Source organism: Saccopteryx bilineata, chromosome X (assembly GCF_036850765.1).
Source record: "Saccopteryx bilineata isolate mSacBil1 chromosome X, mSacBil1_pri_phased_curated, whole genome shotgun sequence".
NCBI classification, from domain to species: Eukaryota; Metazoa; Chordata; class Mammalia; order Chiroptera; family Emballonuridae; genus Saccopteryx; species Saccopteryx bilineata.
Genome location: NC_089502.1, coordinates 73998825 through 74020655, shown reverse-complemented (window position 1 = coordinate 74020655; position 21831 = coordinate 73998825). Strand labels below are relative to the sequence as shown.

The window sequence follows — 21831 nt, the reverse complement described above, 5'->3', positions numbered from 1 at the left end:
GTTTTAGGTGCTTCTAACTAGTCTGAAACATGGGCACAAAGCCACTGAGATTCTATAGTACTTGGCTACAGTCTGATACTCCTTGCTTTATGCAAGTTAAACACTTGCTAGGAGGGGGAAAAGCTGTTTTTCAGGTTTTCTTTCTGTGTGTCCTCAGTGCCCTGGACTCTAAAGAGGAGTGCAAAGGTCCCAGATTGCCTTTATAGCAACCAAAATGGTAGCTATAAATGAGAAGTGGTGTTGTGAAAGCTGCCATCCAGCCTGACCTGTGAAGGAGCAGTGAATCAAGCATCGACCTGGAACACTGAGGTCTCCAGTTTAAAACCCTGGGCTTGCTCGGTCAAGGCACATATAGCAAGCAGTCAGTGAACAATTGAAGTGAAGCAGCTATGAGTTAATACTTCTTACTCCACCCTTCTGTTTTCTCTCTAGAAAATCAATCAATAAAATCTGGAAAAAAAAAAAGACTGCCATCCAGAAAGTAGTCCAGGCCTGGTCTCGCCTCCCTCCCTCTTTCCCTCCTAGATATCTGGAGCCTGACTACAACATGGCTGATGTTTCTCTAGGAGTATACTAGGAGGCTCAGCAAGGCATTTTATTCTTGAATCCCTCTCCTGAACTTGCACTCTCTTTAGGTTTTAAAGACTGAAGGCTGCAGAAGGCTTTCTGTGGAGAAGAGTGTAAGAACATGAGCCCACTGAATGTGGGTCCTTACAAACTTGGGTGTGGCAGACTTACCACAAATATCTTGTTTATCAAAGTGGCAGCAAGGGCAGGCCGACATGAAAACCTCTCTCTATAAAATATTCATGGGTATACGCACACATGCAGAAAAAAATTCTTTTGAAAGGAGAAATTGTTAAAACAGACTCTAATCTTTGTTGCTTTACTGATGCACGCTTCGGTTAATCTCACACATGTTATGCATGCCTTTTCTTAAAGTGTCAGAGAAGATCTGGTCATGAAGGAACATCTACTCCAACCCTGAGCATTTTAGAGATATGAATTTTGAAGTCTAGAGAATGAAAAGGACATACCCCAATTTCCTAATGTGGTAGAGGCACAACCAGGATGTCCTCTGTGGGCTCTTCTTAACTATTGCAGGCATACTTCAAGGTGGCCCAGAGAAACTTGGTCAGTGTATGGATCCCTTTCAGGTGGACGCTTGTCTTTCCACAGAGAGACACCTGTTGGGTCGTCTTTGTGGTGTGGGACGTTGGTACTGTGAACATTTACATTTTACTATCATTGCCCATTGCCCAGGTGTGCGTGAGGAATCCACCTTTTTCTCTCATGCTCTCTCTTTTTTTTTTTTCCTTTCTTTCTTTCTGAAGCTGGAAGCGGGGAGAGACAGTCAGACAGACTCCCGCATGTGCCCGACCGGGATCCACCCAGCACGCCCACCAGGGGCGACGCTTTGCCCACCAGGGTGCGATGCTCTGCCCCTCCGGGGCGTCGCTCTGCCACGACCAGAGCCACTCTAGCGCCTGGGGCAGAGGCCAAGGAGCCATCCCCAGCGCCCGGGCCATCTTTGCTCCAATGGAGCCTTGGCTGTGGGAGGGGAGGGGAAGAGGAGACAGAGAGGAAGGAGGGGGTGGGGGGTGGAGAAGCAAATGGGCGCTTCTCCTATGTGCCCTGGACGGGAATCGAACCCGGGTCCCCTGCACGCCAGGCCGACACTCTACCGCTGAGCCAACCTGCCAGGGCTTCTCTCATGCTCTCTTGCTCCATCAGACAAACTCTCCAAGTCTTAGAGGACTGTTCCTTTAGTGGCAGTGAGCAGTGTGAAATCCAGTGCCATCTTCAGGGATTATAATTTTAACTGTTTCCTAGGGACCTGAACAAAGATGGTTCTGTTGAGCTCACTTTTCCTTGTTAAAGCCTCTGCGTCGTTAATGGTTCTGATTTAATATTTGCTGTACTTCTCTAGAGTGATTCACAACAGTCACGGCACTTTCTGTTTCTCTTTTGTAGATCTACCACAGCCCCATAACGAAGCAGGAAGAAAGTGAGTCAAATTTCTGATCTACTGACATTATGAACTGCCAGCTGTCTTAATCACAGTAAATGCCATAATCAGTGAGCTGGGATATCACAGGAAGTATGTTTCCAGATGCCACCGTGTGGAATGAAACTCAGACCTATTTTTTAAAAAAATATGTCTGTTGATTGAACTAAGGAAGTCACTTTATCTTAGCTGATGGTGGGAATAGCAGTGGCAATATAGAGAAACACATCAAAGCCTTCTTGTTCTAGACACATTATGGACATTGGGTGCATTTCCAGCCTAACATTTCGCATTTGATGTTGCTCATGTCTAAAGCAGACAATGCAAAGGCTAACTAAAAGCATGTTGTGTTATAAAGAATAAAAACTCTACCTGCCCCCAAGCAGATGACTAACCAAACCCCTAGTTCTCTTGCTGCAGTCTCAGTAGGATGATTGATGCTTGGTAGGTGAAGTTTGTTGCAGCAGGACCTGACTCTGCTTTCCTTTGCTTGAAACAGTGGAGCTGAATGAAGTGGGCTTCAAGTTTGTCAGAAAGTGCATCAATGTCATTGAGAGCAAAGGTAAGGCAATCCCTTGGCAGCGTTTGAACCCAGACATTCTGAATTTATCCTGGGACAATTTCTCAAAAATAGCAATGATGTCATCTATGGGTCAGGACCCATTTCACGAATAAACCCTGTTTATAAACCTTGACTGCTAGTAACTTCCTGCTTTGAAAGAGAGAGCTTCAAATGGCTTATAAAATATTTTTCAGTAATACCTGGCACTCCTCAAGTAGTGTTATGATAGTAATCCTAAATAAACAAGAGTTTGGTTTAAAAATTAATGGAGGCAAAACTAAACTCAGTCAAATGTGGAATAAGAATTTTTCTAGGTTGTTGACACTCTAGTTTCTCGCTGACAATATTTAGAATATGGGCCAGTGTACTGTGTTAGCAGTCTCTTTTTTTTCTCTGAAATGATAGTTTGGTTTTCTCTATGTACAAAATGGCCTTTTGTTTTATATTCACCACACTGCAGCCTTTACTCCCTTATACCACTGCTCAGAGACATCTTGAAGGTTGGTATTGCTTCCTTGTCAATTAGGTCCTTTGCTGCTACCCACCTAAGCATATTCTTCTATTTACTACAGAGTAGGTTCACTTCTGTTCAGCTAATGAGGGCTTGGTACAATCCAAATGAAAGTGTGAAGACAATAATTTGAAGAGATGCTTCAGAACGTTACCCTACTGCAGGGGAGGGCTGGGGAACTAAGAGAGTAAGGAGACAGTTTCTGTGCGAACTGACTCTAGTGTATAAGTACCTGCTTTCCCCTGAGGTAGATGAAAGCTCTACCTATATAGTCAAAATTGACTTCATTTTTCCCCCCTAGGGATCAAGACAGAAGGATTGTACCGTACCGTGGGCAGCAATATTCAGGTTCAGAAGCTGCTGAATGCCTTTTTTGGTAAAAATTTTAATTTCAAAATTCTTACTTGGAGTTGTTTATGTATTAGGAAATGTAACTGTGTGAGAAAAGAGACATTGCTAAAGAAGGTTGTAGAATTTAAAAGAATATATTTTCAAAGGTAATTTGTTTACATATTTGCCTACCCTGGGTCAGGGACTATCTTGCCTTGGAAGAAAGACCTAGCATATCACCTTCCCCACCTCTTATTTACTCCTCAAACTCTTTGCAATGTGATTTCCTCCCCAACATCTCCACTCTCACCAGGCACAGAAGGTGTCATCTTGAGAAACCCAGTGGGCACTTCCAGTCTCTATCTTGATTGATCCCCTGTTGACCTCTACTTTCTTTTTGAAATTTTCTTTCTACATGACTTCTATAATTCACCAGTCTTTTGATTCTTGCAATGCCTTGTATTAGTCAAGTGACTCTTGTCAGGCCCTTCTTTTTAGCTCGTAAATTTTATTTTATTTTTTTTATTTATTCATTTTAGAGAGGAGAGGGAGAGACAGAGAGAGAGAGAGAGAGGAGAGACAGAGAGAGAGAGAAGGGGGGAAGAACTGGAAGCATCAACTCCCATATGTGCCTTGACCAGGCAAGCCCAGGGTTTTGAACCGGCTACCTCAGCATTTCCAGGTCGACGCTTTATCCACTGCGCCACCACAGGTCAGGCTAGCTCATAAATTTTGTCTGGATATTTTCTAGCATTCTATCTTTGCCCTTTTTGCTTCTTTTTTAAAAATTTTTTTAAGTTTATTGACTTTAGTGATTGAGGAAGAGAGATAGAGAGAGAGAGAGAGAGAGAGAGAGAGAGAAAGAAAGAGAGGAAGAGAGGAACATAGATCTGTTCCTTTATGCGCTATGACCAGGGATCTAATTGGCAATCTCTGCACTTCAGTATGATGCTCTAACCAACAGAACTATTTGGCCTGGTCCCTTTAGCTTCCTTTTCTACATGTTTTTCTAATGGTTGATTTTTATTCTAGTATGTGTCACAATTTCCTGTTTTTACTATGTCTAGTAATTTTTTGTTGGTTGCTAGGCACTGTGACTTACTAAATCTCAATTTTGTTGAGTTATTTTAAAGAGAGTTGAATTTTCTTTTGTAGGTGGTTATTTGAGGATCAGCTTAATATATTTGAGACTTTTAAAAAAGCTTATTAGGACAGATATAAAGTATCCTTTACTGGCAACTTTAGCCCTACTGTAAAGGGCTAACTTCTTTTGTTTCTTCATTCTTACTGATTGAAACTTAAACATCTCCCAGCTCTGTGTAAGTTCTGGGAATTATTTAGCTTAAAGCTTCCTTGTGTTATTTTGCCTATCCTCATGGATTTTTATCCTGGTCTCTCATGGCTTAGTATTAAACAAGACTTAAGGGGATCTGTAGTTACTTTTTTGTTTAGTTCTTTCCCTACATAATTTTCTGTTTTTCTGGTACTCTGCTCTGCAAATTCTAGCTGCTTCAGTGTTTCTGAACTTTGATGTTTGTCTCTTCAAATGAACTTTGATGTTTGTCTCTGAACCTTGATGCTTAGCTTGCCATTCTCACTATCTAGATAGTGTTTTCAGGTAGCAAGCTGTAGCAATGGTAGGACTTATTTGTTTCTTCTATTTCTTTTTTCTTTCTTTCTCTCTTTCTTTCCCTCCCTCCCTCCCTCCCTCCCTCCCTCTTTCTTTCTTTCTTTCTTTCTTTCTTTCTTTCTTTCTTTCTTTCTTTCTTTCATTTTTCTAAAGTGAGAAGCAGGGAGGCAGAGAGACAGACTCCTGCATATGCCCAACTGGGATCCACCTGGCATGCCCACCTGGGGGCAATGCTCTGCCCATCTGGGTCATTGCTGCATTGCAACCGGAGTCATTCTAGCACCTGAGGTGGAGGCCATGGAGCCATCCTCAGCGCCTGGGCCAACTTTGCTCCAATAGAGCCTTAGTTGTAGGAGGCGAAGAGAGAGATAGAGAAAAAGGAGAGGGGGAAGGGTGTAGAAGCAGATGGGTGCTTGTCCTATGTGCCCTGGCTGGGAATCAAACCTGAGACTTCCACATGCCAGGCCAAAATCTACCACTGAACCAACTGACCAGGGCCTGTTTCTCCTATTTCTGTCATAGTCCTGTGCTGTCCATTGTTCAATGACTACAGTCAACTACTTTGTATATTTTGTCTAGTGTTCTAATTGTTACAAATTGAGGACAAGTCTGGTACCGATTACCGAGTTTTTTACTAGCACCTATGTGATGACAGTACCCCCAAAAATCTTTAGTCTGATTATCAACTCATGAATTTTAAACTCATCTATCTATCTGCCCACTGCAACTGTGTTTCTCAGACACATAGTCATAGCATACATCACAGTTGCCATGTATGCATAGCACACCCTGAATAATGGACAAAACTAATCATAGCTGAGGCAATAAGGTCTGGAGGCTGAGGGGTTTAATTTTCGAATGTTGCACAAGCTCTTTGCACATAGATATTCCAAATGTACCTACATTTGACATGGCCAAAGGTAAACTTATTATTTTTCTTGTACTGCAAACCTGCTCTCCCTCCTTTTGTGAATGGTGGTGAACTATCTCATAAGCTCAGTTTTTATAAGTATCAGAGAATAAATTAAGCATGAGAGGTTTGGATAAAGCACATACTTTGGTCTTTTCTGTGATGCATAGCTTACCTTCCACGTCCCTGTGGAGCCAAATGTGATGTCAGAGTTCCACTAAAGGGACAGGTACCGAGTGCCCGCAATGTACTAGGTACATTGTCATTATCACAAGCATCTTTATGATTACCAACATTATAAAAACAGTACCTATTATTATTAGTAAGATAGTAACTACAACTTGGTAAAGGGTGGAGAAGCAGAACTGGCTATACCAGTTCGCATTTGAGGATACTGTAGCATCAGTCAGAGCGGGTGTGAAGATTTTGTATTATAGGATTCATCATGTGTTTTTGCGAATCAGTTTGTATTGTTGACTTTTAAAAATTCCAGTTGTCTTATTCCTGGCTAATTTATATCCTATTTTATAAGCTAAAGGATACTTTTTCATATATAAAACAGCTGGGGCAACATGGCCCAGGATATGAAGTCTCTGAAAAATGATTGAACTCAGATCAACTGTTTAGAATTCTGTTTCTAGTATCACTACATTTTTCCAACTGATATATAATCTAAGAAACATGCCATACTAGGCATCCTGCTGATTCGTTCACAGGTTTCAATCAGATGGAAATGGATTCCTCAGAGTGCACAGGGCAGTCCAATTTGATTCTCATGGAAAGTGGCGCGATTGGCATGTTGTGTCTATTCAACATCAACCTCCAAATATCAATACCTGTAGGAATATCTGAAAAATAGGCCAGGAAGTTCTGGATTTAACATTTATAAGTAAATAGATAAAATAGTGTTAATTTACTTACTTATACATATATAAAAGTAGTAATCCCAGATTCTTTCCCAAATCTAAGAACTTGTAGATCTGGTGATTACATTCAGGGTGGTGGACCGAGTGGTGAACATACCACATGCATCTTCTATCTTTGTGGGGTTTACATTCTATGGGGAAGATGCTTAACTAGCTTAGAGTTTATAATTATGTGGGGAGACCTCCCTTACAAGCTTCTCTGATGTACTGTATTCTAGGGAATCTCACTGGGATCCTCAAAGTTGTCTTGGTTCTTGTCACTCTACCCTGATCTATTTGCACAGGACCAGGGGTTGGCTGCCTCAGCTTCATGTGGGCTCATCATGATTTCCCTGGGAAGAAGAACTTTGGTTTCCTTTTTCAGACACGCCATCTTTCCTCTCCTCCTTCCTTATGTTTTGTTCTGTGTGCCAGTCAAAAGCACACCTCCAGCTATTTGTTAAACTAAGACAAGCTGAAGATTACTCTCTCTGTGACATCTCCTGCAACATATGACCCTAGGCTTTTGTCTATTGCTTACTAAAGCCATCCATTTGCAAGTAAAATACAACACAGACTACAAAGTCAAAGAGGACACATTCCCAATCAATAATGGTTTTTTAATCAGTTGGTAAGTATGTTAGTTACCCCCCACCTCCCCATACCCCAGGTGGTTGCAGGATACTGCCGCAGACCAGCTTGGCTTTAAATAACGTTGCGGAATTGAGGAAACACACTTTGTCAGAACAAAACTGATGGGACCGGGAAGACTCCTCAAACTGCCTGGCAGTATCTGAGTGCCCCACAGCCCCAGTTTGCTTTATTATATAGACCTATGCAAATCAAGGACCCTGATACAAAGTTGCACATCAAAGGCTAAGACAGGAACTCTCCCAAGGCAAAAACAGGATACATTAGTGAAATTTACAAACATCTGAAACAAACAAAGAGTCAGAGGAAGGGCATGTATATTGCTTCCAGCAACCCAAGGAAGCAAGTGGAGTGGTGCAAATACTCAGCATCAAAGCCAAATATGGAGATGGAGGGGGGAGAACTTAGCCTTTTGCTAAGCCTTGAATCTATAATGGCTTCCTGCCATTAATGGTCCACAACATATCCCCCTTTTCTTTTTAATTTGTGTGCTGAGATTTGCATTCATCTGATTTTCTAATTTGGAGGCAGATGGAAAAAATACAGAACAAACACAAAATTAGTATAGCCAGTGCTAATAACAGATACCCAAAACAAGTATACTAATACATCACAGTGATTAAAGCCTTTAAGCAAACTCTTTAAGCTAATACAATAAGAATCTATAAAAGAGTAATGTCCTTAACGTGTTCACCAAGTCCAAGTTGGCACCAAACACCATTCCAAATCCCTGCAAATGCAACCCAACCCTAGTTCAGTCCATCAAAAACTGTCACAGGAGCAGGAGTCCAGGAAAAGTCCACATTCAGGAAAAGTCCACATGGCACTGGAATTGCTGTCACACTTCCACACTCTGCAGTTAGCGTCAAAGTCCCAATTACCGCTGCTTCCAGCTGGCAATGACCCAGGTAGACTGGAAAAGCCATCTGTAGCACGCATGAAGACGGAGCTTCCGTTTTCTTTAAACTGTAAAGATGAACCCAGGGGTCCTATACTGGAGCTTTACAGCCATGGGGTGGTGAGGAGAACCTTGGGATACACTAAGCTGGGTGGCAGAGGTAAATTTGTAAGTTGGCAAAAAAGGAAAAAAGGAGCTCTGAATTAGGAGTAGGTCCTAGTCTAAAATATGAGTGGGGCATTGAGGCAGGAGGAATAAAGGAAAGACTATGTATTAATCAAAGCAGCAGAAAACAGGACTATCAATACCCACAACAGAGATCTTTGAGGGAAGAATAAAAAACCTGAATATTCAGGCAAGACATAGTTAAATGGCCCTCGTGTAAACGAGATCAGTCTACCGGCTACTTGGAAGAAATACCCCAGACTCGTCCACAGTGTCGTAGATGAGGCTGACGGCCCTGGGCACCTTCAGCCTTCAGTGGCAAACCCCAGTATTCTGGGCAAGGTTAGGTCATAGGTGGCTGGAGCAGGGCTGGAAGAGACTGAACCCTCCCTTAGAGGAGCAAGGGGAAAACCTACCTTCCAGTGTCCCTTCTTCCTCACAGCAAAAGCATGTAAGCCTGGCAGGCTTTGGCTCAAATGACCATCCTTTCCACTATTGAAGCAGGGCCCTGATGAAGTTCCAGTTGGAGCATTGGAGCCTCTGAAGGCGTATGCCAAGAGCTAGTATTTTACCTGATCTCCTTTGGGCTTTTTCAGCCTCTTCATACCTTAAAAGCCATGCTCAGAAGATCTCGCTGAGGGACTTGAGAGTCCCTATCTGCCTATATATCTGGAGCTATTCGCAAAAGGACAAAACAGTGTTATTAGCTGGAATCAAATAAAAATAAAAAAGGGTGAGGGGTGAGGGGAGGGGGAATGGGGTGAAGAAGGAGAGAGAGGTTGGGGAAGGGGAGGGGCACAAAGAAAACCAGATAGAAGGTGACAGAAGACAATTTAACTTTGGGGGAGGGGTATACAGCACAATCAAATGTCAAAATAATCTAGAGATGTTTTATCTCAACGTATGTACCCTGATTTATCAATGTCACTGGATTAAATTTAATAAATAAATTAAAAAAAATAAAAAAGGGGTAGTAGTTTGCAGGACAAAAAAAAATTTGGCATCTCTTGTACATCAGCATTCAAAAGAAACTGTTTGAAGTAAAAAGCATGACAGGGTAGACCTGCAGGAGCTCCAGGACATGACCCCCCCCCCTTTCTTTTTATATTATTTACAATTGAATCTTCAAGCAAATGTTAAGCACACTTTACAATTTTTTTGGGGGGGCGTTTTTCTGAAGCTAGAAACCGGGAGAGACAGTCAGACAGACTCCCGCATGCGCCCGACCGGGATCCACCCGGCACGCCCACCAGGGGGCGATGCTCTGCCCCTCTGGGGCGTCGCTCTGCCGTGACCAGAGCCACTCTAGCACCTGGGGCAGAGGCCAAGGAGCCATCCCCAGCGCCCGGGCCATCTTTGCTCCAATGGAGCCTCGGCTGCGGGAAGGGAAGAGAGAGACAGAGAGGAAGGAGAGGGGGAGGGGTGGAGAAGCAGATGGGTGCTTCTCCTGTGTGCCCTGGCCGGGAATTGAACCTGGGACTTCTGCACACCAGGCCGAAGCTCTACCACTGAGCCAACCGGCCAGGGCTACTTTACAATATTTTGACTTCAAAGATTGCAAGACATTCTTGACTTTGTTAACTTTTAACAAAAATAGAGTAAATGGACCTTCAAGCAACATTCCCACACTTATCAAAACACCCCCTTAATATTAATTAACAGGCACCTTAAAGAGTACATATCAAAACTGAAAAATCCCAGTGTGATCTTCATTATTCTCCTACAGTAAAAAATATCTTTACACCTTTATTATGTAAATCTATGCTGCCCCAAGCCTTCCACTTGTGGCCTGGAGCAGCCTGGCCAAGTCTTTTGGATCCAAAATGAGTGCGCTTTACTTATTCCAAACAAAATCATATCCATGTAGGGAAATGAAATTATCCCCATTTTGTTTTCAATACTAGAGCCAGCACTTTCAAAACTATTATCATTATTACTTTTCATGTAAGGACTTAATTCAGGCCTTATAAACAAAGACACTTAGACATTAAACAAAGACTTCACATACAATCACACAAATCAAGAGTGAAACCCGGGGTTTTAGAGATTAAACTATGGCCTGCTTGATCTTAAGTAGGGCTACCTTAATAGGAACGTAATAAGGATATATACTAAACAGAGATCTCTCTCGAAAAATCTCAAGACGGCCGTACGAGATTTCTGTTCAGCAACACCCAAATCAGGCCCTCCTTTCACCCTCTTTTCAGGCAATGGAGCAGGAAAGAAATAAAACGATCTAAAACATTAAAAAAATTAGATAATAATAATTGAGAAAGGGAAAAGAGCATAGTAAGTCTTATGCAATTGCTCTTGTGAAGTGGGTCTCTCATCTAGAATAATGGTGTCTCACCAGTCATTCAGGGATCCACCAAGGAGCTTCAGCAGACCTAGGAAAAACACACACATATCCTCGGCCCCATAAGAGAACAGGGTCTGGCCCTTGCCAGATTCCTGTGAGCGGGTCCCTCCATCGCACTTCAGGGAAGGCTTTCCTTGCAGGGTTCCAGAGTCTCTCTGCTGCTGAATGACCCTGTACATCAGTATTCAAAAAATTTAAAGTAAAAAGAACATAAAAAAGAGGATTTGCAGGAGTTTCCTAATACTTAAGTTGCTATTTGGCTCCTAACTCTGAACACACCTCACAATGCACTAACCAAATCAGTAAGTCTTAAGGATCTACATTCTATTTTATTTAAATTTAAATGAGCGCTCCTTACAAGTTCTAAAAACATTTTATTTTTTCTAAATATTAGAGCCAGCATTTCCAACCTTTGCATGCAAAAACAAACTTAATTCAGGCCTTAAAAACAGACACATTTTGACAACATTAAATAAAGACTAAACAGAAACAAGAATTAGACGAACCAGACAAACCAGAGAGAAACACGGGATTTCAGAGCACATCCAGATTAGAAAGATGCCTGCCCAATATTAGTTAGGGCATTTTCTGACAGAGGTACTGAAGGATGTGACTAAACAAAATCTCCCCGAGAAAATTTGCTCTCGGCAGCTGCTGGAATATTTTCCATAGTCAGATCCAACATAGGTCCCCTGCCTCAACCTCCAGGCAAAGAACAAGAAAGAAACAAAATGATAGTTCAGAAGAGCGCAGTCAAAACATTAAAGAAAATCAGCCCATGACAGAAAAAGCTGTAATTTTCCTAATACCTGAGTCTCCTATCCATTCTCAAATTCTATATTCGCTGTAACTGGCGGCTCAGGTTGACTATGCTGAGATTTTTCTCCTACCTCAACAGCCCCTTCATGAAAGTCCAACTTCCACAGCAAATAATTACCCCCAGAGAGCCAAGCACAAGCAATCACCTTCCAGTCATTTGGGGGAAGAGCCTTTGCCCTAATAGTATCTAATAAACCAAGTGAAAAAGGGGCAGTAGGCCCATACTGAACACAAGCAAGTTTAAGCTCTTTCAGAGTTCTAAAAGGTACAGGTTTATGTTCTCGCACTAGTCTCCCCATATCATCCTGTATTTCTACAACAGGAAAATGGGTAAAGCCATCATTTATTGTTTCCCCTACATTTCGAGCCTGGTAATCAGCCTGATAAGGGAATGGAGGAGCAGAGGGTTGAATGTAGGAAGGAGCTGAGGGCAGCAGAGGCCCCGCGGCTAAGGCAGCCATAGCCACGGATTTTTCATCCCCCCTGTCATCCTCAGACTCCAAGTTATCCTCGTATTCACATCCCTCTGTTTCCAGCTCACCTTGATACTCTTCAGACAATGATTTGTCTTCATACGGAAACATTTCTACATAAAGGTCCCTTATTTTTTACCCTATCTGTCCCATATTCTTTTACTCCCAACTACACTTTCCCCCAAAACTTCCTTTACTCACTGTGCGCACTTCACTTTGGGGAGTTCCGTCACCTTCCTTCAGTTTTAGTTTCCTTGTACTCATACTCAAGTTGTCTGTTTGGGTACCACTTGCCGCGGACCAGTGCGGCTTCAAATAACGGTGCGTAATTGAGGAAACACACTTTGTCAGAACAAAACTGATGGGACCAGGAGGACTCCTCAAACTGCCTGGCAGTATCTGAGTGCCTCATAGCCCCAGTTCGCTTTATTATATAGACCTATGCAAATCAAGGACCCTGATACAAAGTTGCACATCAAAGGCTAAGACAGGAACTCTCCCAAGGCAAAAACAGGATACATTAGTGAAATTTACAAACATCTGAAACAAACAGAGTCAGAGGAAGGGCATGTATATTGCTTCCAGCAACCCAAGGAAGCAAGTGGAGTGGGTGCAAATACTCAGCATCAAAGCCAAATATGGAGATGGAGGGGGGAGAACTTAGCCTTTTGCTAAGCCTTGAATCTATAATGGCTTCCTGCCATTAACGGTCCACAACAGGATACCCTGTATTAATAGAGCCTACAGACTATGAGGGATTGGAGTCTTCACTCTGCTGGATTTGTCATAAGCTAGCTTGGTCACAGAGAAGCTAATTTAATCAACTCAGATACAGCTTGATACCACATCTAAGAGTTCTGCTTCTGCGTCCTATACCAAGTCGTAGTTATCTTACTAATAATAATAGATACTGTTTTTATAATGTTGGTAATCATAAAGGTGCATATGATGATGCCAATGTACCTAGCACATTGTGGGCACTCAGTACCTATCTCTTCAGTGGAACTCTGACACCACATCGGGCTCCAGAGCCTGAATATTTCATAAGGACTGGAGCAGAGGTGTGAGGTGGGGCCTGGGGAGCAGGCGCTGGATCTCCTTGGTGACATTGAGCCTTCTTGGGAAACCATAGATAGAAGAACATTCTTCCTACGACACTGCTACCATGCCAGGGCCACTGAGCTAAACAGGAGAAATGGCATAACAAGTGAAGTGACAAATTACTGCAAAGATGTTACTAATTTAGGTAATTAAATTTCTCCTTTCATCTTTATGCCTTTATACTATTAAAAAAACATTTAATTTTTAGAAACCAGTGGCATACCTAATATAATCGTTTGTAGACAGTTAAATAGAGTAGAAATGTGCACATGTGGATGATTGTAGACATTTTATATGGATAGTAGTAGACACTTTCTTTTATTTAAGAGAGAGAGATAGAGACAGAGAAACAAAGAGAGGGACAGACAGGAAGGGAGAGAAATGAAAAGCATCAATTTTTCATTGTGGTAGCTTAGTTGTTCCTTGACTGCTTTCTCATATATGCCTTGACTGGGGGCTCTAGCAGAGCAAGTGTCCCCTTGCTCAAGCCAGTGACCTTAGGTTCAAGCCAGTGACCTTGGAGCTCAAGCCAATGACCATAGGGTCATGCCTTTGATCCCATGCTCAAGCCGGTGACCCTGGGGCTGAAACCTGGGTCCTCTGCGTCCCAGTCTGATGCTCCGTCTACTGTGCCATTGCCTGTAGTAGATACGTTTTAATGAAAGGTGTTCAGCACCTAAGGGTATATCTTTAGTATTAAACTCACATATATCTGGACAAATAGATAATAAATATATATCAAACAGAAGCAACGTCGAATAATATGACCTCTGGCTAAAGGAGAAATAAGTCCCCTTGTAAAAAAAATAAAACATGTGTCACTTCGTTTTAGGACTTGAGCTCCTTCAATCAACTCTATGTGTTAATCATCTTTATTATATTCTAGTATAGTGGGAGTTTTAACTTTTAATACATATCAAAATACTTTTATCCCTAAGTCTAGATCTCTGTATGTGTATGCATATACCTATAATGCGCATATATACATATACATATATATATAATTTTATATGGGCTCAATACATTAGTCACAACTATTCCTATTAATCTAGTATATTGATCTCAGATCATGCTTGCTTTGACCCAGGTGGAAATGATTTACCAATAGATATTTAATGTTGTTCTTTCAAAACTATTTTTTACTTGCCTTCAACAAATTCGTCTTTAGTTTTCAACCGACATATTGCCTTTTCCCAGCATTCTCGTCTATATGTGAGAGGTAGGGTAGGAGTTTGTGTTTCAGGGGTGTAGTGACCGACAAAGATTAAATTGGTGGCATCGGAATCTGACAGCCTCCTGCCCCTGGCTCCCTGCTGCAGTAACAAACTACCCCAAAAATCAGGGCTTAAAACAACACAGATTTATTCTCTTACTCTTTTGGAGGTCACAGGTCTGAAATCAGTCTTCCAGGGCTAACATCAGGGTGTTGGCAGGGTTGCACTCCTGGAGGTTCTAGAGGAGCATTTGTTTCCTGCCCTTTGGCACCTAGAGGCTGCCCACTGCCCTTGCCTCTTGTATGCCAAGCACTGTATCAAATGGTAGGAATGTAGAAATGAACACAGCAGACAAAAATGTCCCCTCTTATGGAGCTTAGTCTAGTAGCAGCTATGGTTCAGGGATATAGTTGCATACTTTCCTCCCAGAGTAACTGGAATATCGCAGATCCAAAGCTCTGTTGATCTCCACTGACAGCACAGGTTCCTGAAACAGTATGGACAACCAGAAAAAAGAAATAATGATATGCCCTTTCAAAAAACAACATGCTTCCTGAACCAAGATTTTTCATACTATTTATATGAAGTATAGAGGAAAATGTATTACCTTTGGGGTAATGTAAAAAAGTATTCTTTTTCCTGATATGGAGTTTATGTCTCATTTCCTCTGTTTGAACTCCAGCAGTTCTTTTATTTTCCAGGCCTTATTGATTTCTGCCTCCTCCCATCTTGACTTATGAACCTCTTCTCTTCTTTACACCAGACTTACAGCTCAGTCGCTGTCATCCATTGCTTCACCTGGTGTTTATTAAATGCCTACTGCATGGTAGACACTAGTGTTTATGGCACTATTGCCCTCTCTTCACTGTTACTCATTTGCCTAGTTAATCCTTTTTGTTAATCAGATTTCTGTTTTGGTATTATATCCTCGGAAGCCAAACCTCATCTTACCCAAAACAGTTAATCACATCCTCTTTACCAGTTCTGTACTTTGCACTGTATATGTTATTGTGCACTTCCTGCTGTGATGTAATTCCTTCCATTTTATCTGATCTGCTTCACTGTGAGTGTCTTGAGGAGAGGGGATATTTGTTAACCTTGGTGAGAATCATGTACATGTGCCATCCTCAGTTTCTAGAATCATAATTTAACGGAATATCACTATGAGCCTTTAATATCCTTCCTCTTTCTCTGAAATTACTAGAAATGTCAGAATCTTGGGACAGACACTATTACCCCAAATTGCCTGATTAATATTTATTTGTTTATTTATTTATTTTTAAATTCATTTTAGAGAACAGGGAGAAAGAGAGAGAGAAGGGAGAGGGAAGGGGGGAGGAGCAGGAAGCATCAGGGTTTCGAACTGGCTACCTCAGCATTCCAGGTTGACGCTTTATCCATTGGGCCACCACAGGTCAGGCGCCTGATTAATATTTAGAAATGATAGCTATGCAGAAGGGCAGCAAAGCTTCTTACTTAGGCATCTATTCCCAATTATCAACTTCAATTCTGCCAAGGAGCCCTCAGCTAAGTCTATTACCTGTTGCACAGTTCCACCTGGATGTTTCTATCTCCAGGTACTTTATGTACATCAGCTTCACTGCTCCTTGATTTTCAAAAAGGCAGTAACATTTGTTTAGCCTTCACATATTTGTGTTTTATTCTAGTTTTATCCTTGTATTTTATTTCTAATTTTATACTGTTGTGGTCAAAACACATTCTTGTTATGATTTCAATTTTCTTAATTTATTCAGATATGTTTTGTGTCCTCATGAAATCTACCCTGAAGACTGTTCCATGTGTACTTGAAAAGAATGTACAGCCTGCTGGTTTTGGGAAGAATGTTCTCTAGCTATATTGACTAATTCCATCTGATCTGATGTGTCTTTTAAGGCCAATGTTTCCATGATAATTTTCTGCCTGGAAAATGTATCCATTGATGTAAGTGGGATGTTAAACTCCCTATTATTGTTACACCATCAATTTCTTATTTTATGTCTATTAATATTTGCTTTATGTATTTATGTTAGGTGCATAGGTGTTTTCAAGAGCTATACTCACTTACCTGACCAGGCAATGGCACAGTGTATAGAGTGTTGGACTGGGACATGGAGGACCCAGGTTCAAAACCCCTAGGTCACCGGCTTCAGTGTGGGCTCATCTGGTTTGAGCAAGGCTCACCAGCTTGGACCCAAGGTTGCTGGCTTGAGCAAGGGGTCACTCGCTCTGCTGTAGCCCCCCAGTCAAGGCACATATGAGAAAGTAATCAATGAACAACTAAGGTGCCACAACGAAGAATTGATGCTTCTCATCTCTCTCCTTTATTGTCTGTCTGTCCCTATCTGTCCCTCTCTCTGTCTCTCTCCTCTCTGTCTCTGTCACAAAAAAAATAGTTATACTCACTTATTGAATTGATTTCTTTATCCTTATGGAATGCCTTTGGTTATTTCTTGTACAGTCTTAGTTTAAATGTCTTTTTTGGCCCTGGCCGGTTGGCTCAGTGGTAAAGTGTCGGCCTGGCGTGCAGGAGTCCCGGGTTCAATTCCTGGCCAGGGCACACAGGAGAAGCACCCATCTGCTTCTCCACCTCTCCCCCTCTCCTTCCTCTCTGTCTCTCTCTTCCCCTCCCGCAGGCAAGGCTCCATTGGAGCAAAGATGGCCCAGGCACTGTGGCCTCTGCCTCAGGCACTAGAATGGCTCTGGTTGCAACAGAGCGAAGCCCCAGATGGGCAGAGCATCGCCCCCTGGTGGGCATGCCGGGTGGATCCCGGTCGGGCACATGCGGGAGTCGGTCTGACTGCCTCCCCATTTCCAGCTTCAGAAAAATACAAAAAAAAATTAATGTCTCTTTTGTGAAATATAAATATTGCTACCCCAGATTTTCTTTTATTACTATAGTATTTGCATGGAATATCTTTTTCTGTCCCTTCACTTTCAGTCTCTATGTGTCTTTCGATCTGAAGTAAGTCTCTTATAGGTAGCATATGTATGTCTTATATTTTTAAACTCCTTTTAGACATCCTATGTTTTTTGATTCAATTTTTTAGTCTGTTTACATTCAAATTAATTCTTAACAAGTATGTATTGATTACCATTTTGTTAATAGTTTTCTGGTTGTTTTCATAGTTCTGTTTTACTTCTCTTGCTCTCCTAACCTTGTGATTTGATGACTTTTTTAGTATTATGTTTGCATTCCATTCTCTTCATTTTTTGTATATCTACCACAGATTTTAGTTACTTTGAGATTCAGGTATAGCAACCTATGTATATAGCAGTTTAAGTTGATTTGACGCTTAGGTCTGACCACATACTGAAAGCACTGTATTTTTACTCCTGCCTCATGTTATATGTTTTTGATGTCATATATTGCATCTTTCTGTGTGTGTACTTTTTAACTAGTTATTGTAGATAGAGATGATTTTTACTACTTTTTTTTATGTTCTTTATACTAGCTTTGCTTTATAAGTGATTCTTCTACTACCTTTAAGGTATGTTGCCCTTTAACAGTGAGATTTTCTCTTTCATGAATTTTCTCACTTGTAGTTTTGGCCTTTTTGTTTTTACTTAATGAAATCCCTTTAACATTTCTTGTAATGACATTTCAGTGGTGTTGAACTCTTAGCTTTGCTTGTCTGGGATAGTCTCTCTCTCTCTGAATCAATTCTGAATGATGGCCTTGCCAAATAAAGTAGTCTTGGATGTAATGTTGCTGGGTTTTTTTTTTTTCATTACTTTGAATATATTGTGCTATCCTCTCAGGCCTGCAAAGTTTCTGCTGAAAAATTAACTATTACTCTTATGAGATTCCCTTTGTATATAACTGATTGTTTTTCTCTTGCTGCTTTTAAGATTCTCTCTATATCTTTAACTTTTCTTTTTCACTTTTTATTGAATTAATTAGGGTTACCTTGATTAATAAAATTATATAGGTGTAAGTGTACAATTCCATAACACATCATCTATGTACTGTACTGTGTGTTCACCACCTCTGCAGTCCATGTCCCCTCAGCCCCCATCCCTCTGGTTATTATCACACTGTTGTCTGTGTCTATGAGATGTTTTTTTCTTGATTTATTCCTTCACTTTTTTTTTGTATTTTTCTGAAGCTGGTAACGGGGAGGCAGTCAGACAGCCTCCCGCACGTGCCTGATCCAGATCCACCCAGCACGCCCACCAGGGGGCGATGCTCTGCCCATCCGGGGCATCGCTCTGTCGTGACCAGAGCCACTCTAGCACCTGGGGCAGAGGCCAAGGAGCCATCCCCAGCACCCGGGCCATCTTTGCTCCAATGGAGCCTTGGCTGCGGGAGGGGAAGAGAGAGACAGAGAGGAAGGAGAGGGGGAGGGGTGGAGAAGCAGATGGGCGCCTCTCCTGTGTGCCCTGGCCGGGAATCGAACCCGGGACTTCTGCACACCAGGCCGACACTCTACCACCAAGCCAACTGGCCAGGGCCTATTCCTTCACTTTTTTCACCCAGCCCAGCACCCCCCTTCCCCTCTGACAGCACTCTATATCTATGAGTCTGTTTCTATTTTGTTTGTTACTTTATTGTGTTCATTAGATTTCACATATAAGTGAGATCATATGGTACTTGTATTTCTCTGACTGGCTTATGTCACTTAACATAATACTCTCCAGGTCCATTCATGCTGTCACAAAGGGTAAGATTTCCTTCTTTTTTACAGCTGACTAGTATTCCATTGTGTAAATGTCCCACAACTTTTTTTATCTATTCATCTACTGATGGACACTTGGTATATCTTTAGCTTTTTTTTTCTTTCTTTTTTTTTCTTTTTTTTTTTTTTTTTACAGAGACAGAGAGAGAGAGAGTCATAGGAGGGATAGACAGGGACAGACAGACAGGTACGGAGAGATGAGAAGCATCAATCATTAGTTTTTTGTTGCGTGTTGCGACACCTTAGTTGTTCATTGATTGCTTTCTCATATGTGCCTTGACCGTGGGCCTTCAGCAGACCAAGTAACCCCTTACTCGAGCCAGCGACCTTGGACTCAAGCTGGTGAGCTTTTGCTCAAACCAGATGAGCCTGCACTCAAGCTGGTTACCTTGGGGTCTCGAACCTGGGTCTTCTGCATCCCAATTCGATGCTCTATTCACTGCGCCACTGCCTGGTCAGGCTATCTTTAGCTTTTGACATTTTAATTATAATGTGTTTTGGGGGTTATTTCATGTGAGACTCTCTGAGCTTCCCAAACTTTGGTTTTTCCTTCACCAGGTTAGGGAAATTTTCAGCTTTTATTTCTTCAAATTGGTTTTCTGTCCCTTTCTGTCCTTCTGGGATGCATATAATGTGAATGTTATTATACTTGATGTCCCAGAGGTCTGTTAAACTAATCGCTTTTTTAAAATTATTTTTTTGTTTGCTGTTCTGATTGGATGATTTCCACTACTCTGTCTTCCAGATCACTGAATAGCTTTTTTTTTTTGCATCATTTACTCTGCTGTTGATTACAACTAGTATAATTTTCATTTCAGGCATTGTACAGGGGTCCTTGGGTTATGACACAATTCTGTTCCTACAATAGTGACGTACACTGTTCTGTTCCTACAACAGTGATATAACCCGAATTTTGTTATAAGTTGAAACACACCGTAGCCTAAGTCACTTACCTATCCTAACACAGTTGTAAAATCACAATCTAGAACATAAAAACACAACTAATCCACAGAAAAAGGAAAATGATATAAATATACTGTACTGTACACTGTACACTGTACACTGTACTGTAGTAATAGAAAAAATAACAAAATATGAGTGTAAAAAACAATCCTCTTACCTAAAGGGGCATTTTAAAGTGGGAGAGAGTGACCTGTTAGGAGGAGGAAGCTGGAGAGGCAGGAGAACCTGCAGAAGGTGCTGGAGATACTGGGTCAGGTGAATCAGGATTGTCTAAGGAACATGCAGGAGACACTGCAGATGATTCTACCTGTGCTACAGATGTTTCATCTTGATAAGCAGCTGACGTAGAGGGTACAGGATCTGTTGCAGGCTTCTCTACTTTCTTAAAGAATTGTTCCAGACTAGTCAGTAAGTAAAACGCTTATGGCATAAGCCATAACAGTGAAATCTCAATTTTTTAAAGTTTTTATGAGAGTGAGCATCATAAACACGAAACGTGTGTTGAGACTGTCGTAACCTCAGGACCCCCTATATTCTTTCATCTCATTTGATCCTTTTATATATTTTCTATGTTTTTACTGAAGTTCTCATTGTGTTCATCCAGTCTTCCTTGGTGAATTTGGTAAAATCCTGTATAATCATTACTTTAAACTCTATCTGTTTGGTTTAGTTATTTTTCCAAAGTTTTTTCATGAACTTTCATTTGGAACATATTCCTTTATCTCCTCATTTTGCCTAACTCCATTTATTGCTATATATCATGTAGATCAGTGACATCTTCTGGTCTTGAAAGAATGGTCTTATATATAAGGTATCCTGTGAGGCCCAGTGGCAAAGTCTCCTGTGTTCTCCAAAGCCAAGTCCTTCAAGGTTTCCCCTGTAATGGATTGTGTGCACTCACCTGTTGTGGTTTGATGCAATTTCTGAAGTGTGCTAGTGGAAAGGATTTGGTCCCAGCCTACTAGCTATGAGGCTCAGCCTCTATACTTGTTGACATGCTGTTGGGCAGGGCTGGTCCCTGGCCTGGCTTTCTGTGAGGCTTGGCTGTGATTGATGTGGGTACACCCCTAGGTGGGGTTGGCCTGTGGCTGGTTATGTGTAAGGCCCAGCTACAACTGCTGCCCATTTTCTGATGGATAGCGCTGCCCCCACCCTGGCTGCCCACAAGGCCTGGCTGCAGTTGCTATGGGAACCCTTGTATGCAGGTCAGACCCCTGGTGTGGCTTGCTGCTGGGTTTTACTATGACTCCTTCTGGCATACTTATGTGAGCAGCAGGCCTTCATTGCTGGTGGCTGGAAGAGTTGGCCTCGGCTTTGGAGGGTGTGTTGGTATGGGTCCTCTCCAGAATTGGGAGTCACTTTGGAGGGGCACTGATACCAGCTGAGGCTACCTGCTTGGTGTGGTGGTGCAGGACCTGCTTTAGAGGGGGGCTGGTACTGTTGAGCCCACCCCTTGACTGTGACAGGATGAGAGTCATTTCTCAGGGGCACTGGTGCCTACAGGGTTGACATGCTGAGTGCAAGACAGGAGATACCTTTGGTGTGTCTGGTACAGGCTGAGCTGCCTGGTTTTTGTGGTAGAGTGAAAACCACTTTGGATAAGTGCCAGTTGCAGCAGGCAGGTTGTGTGGGCAAGACCTTAAAATGCCAGTGTGG

The 21831-nt window shown here is 41.9% G+C and overlaps 1 protein-coding gene across 1 annotated transcript in view; it reads left to right on the top strand.

Moving 5' to 3' along the window:
- The window catches only part of OPHN1 (oligophrenin 1), a 332026-nt gene that overhangs the window by 168614 nt on the left and 141581 nt on the right, over window positions 1-21831 (top strand). The window contains exons 13-15 of the mRNA XM_066248964.1: window positions 1975-2008; window positions 2508-2570; window positions 3383-3457. Coding sequence (XP_066105061.1) covers window positions 1975-2008; window positions 2508-2570; window positions 3383-3457 — 172 coding nt within the window. The remainder of the gene's footprint in view (window positions 1-1974; window positions 2009-2507; window positions 2571-3382; window positions 3458-21831) is intronic.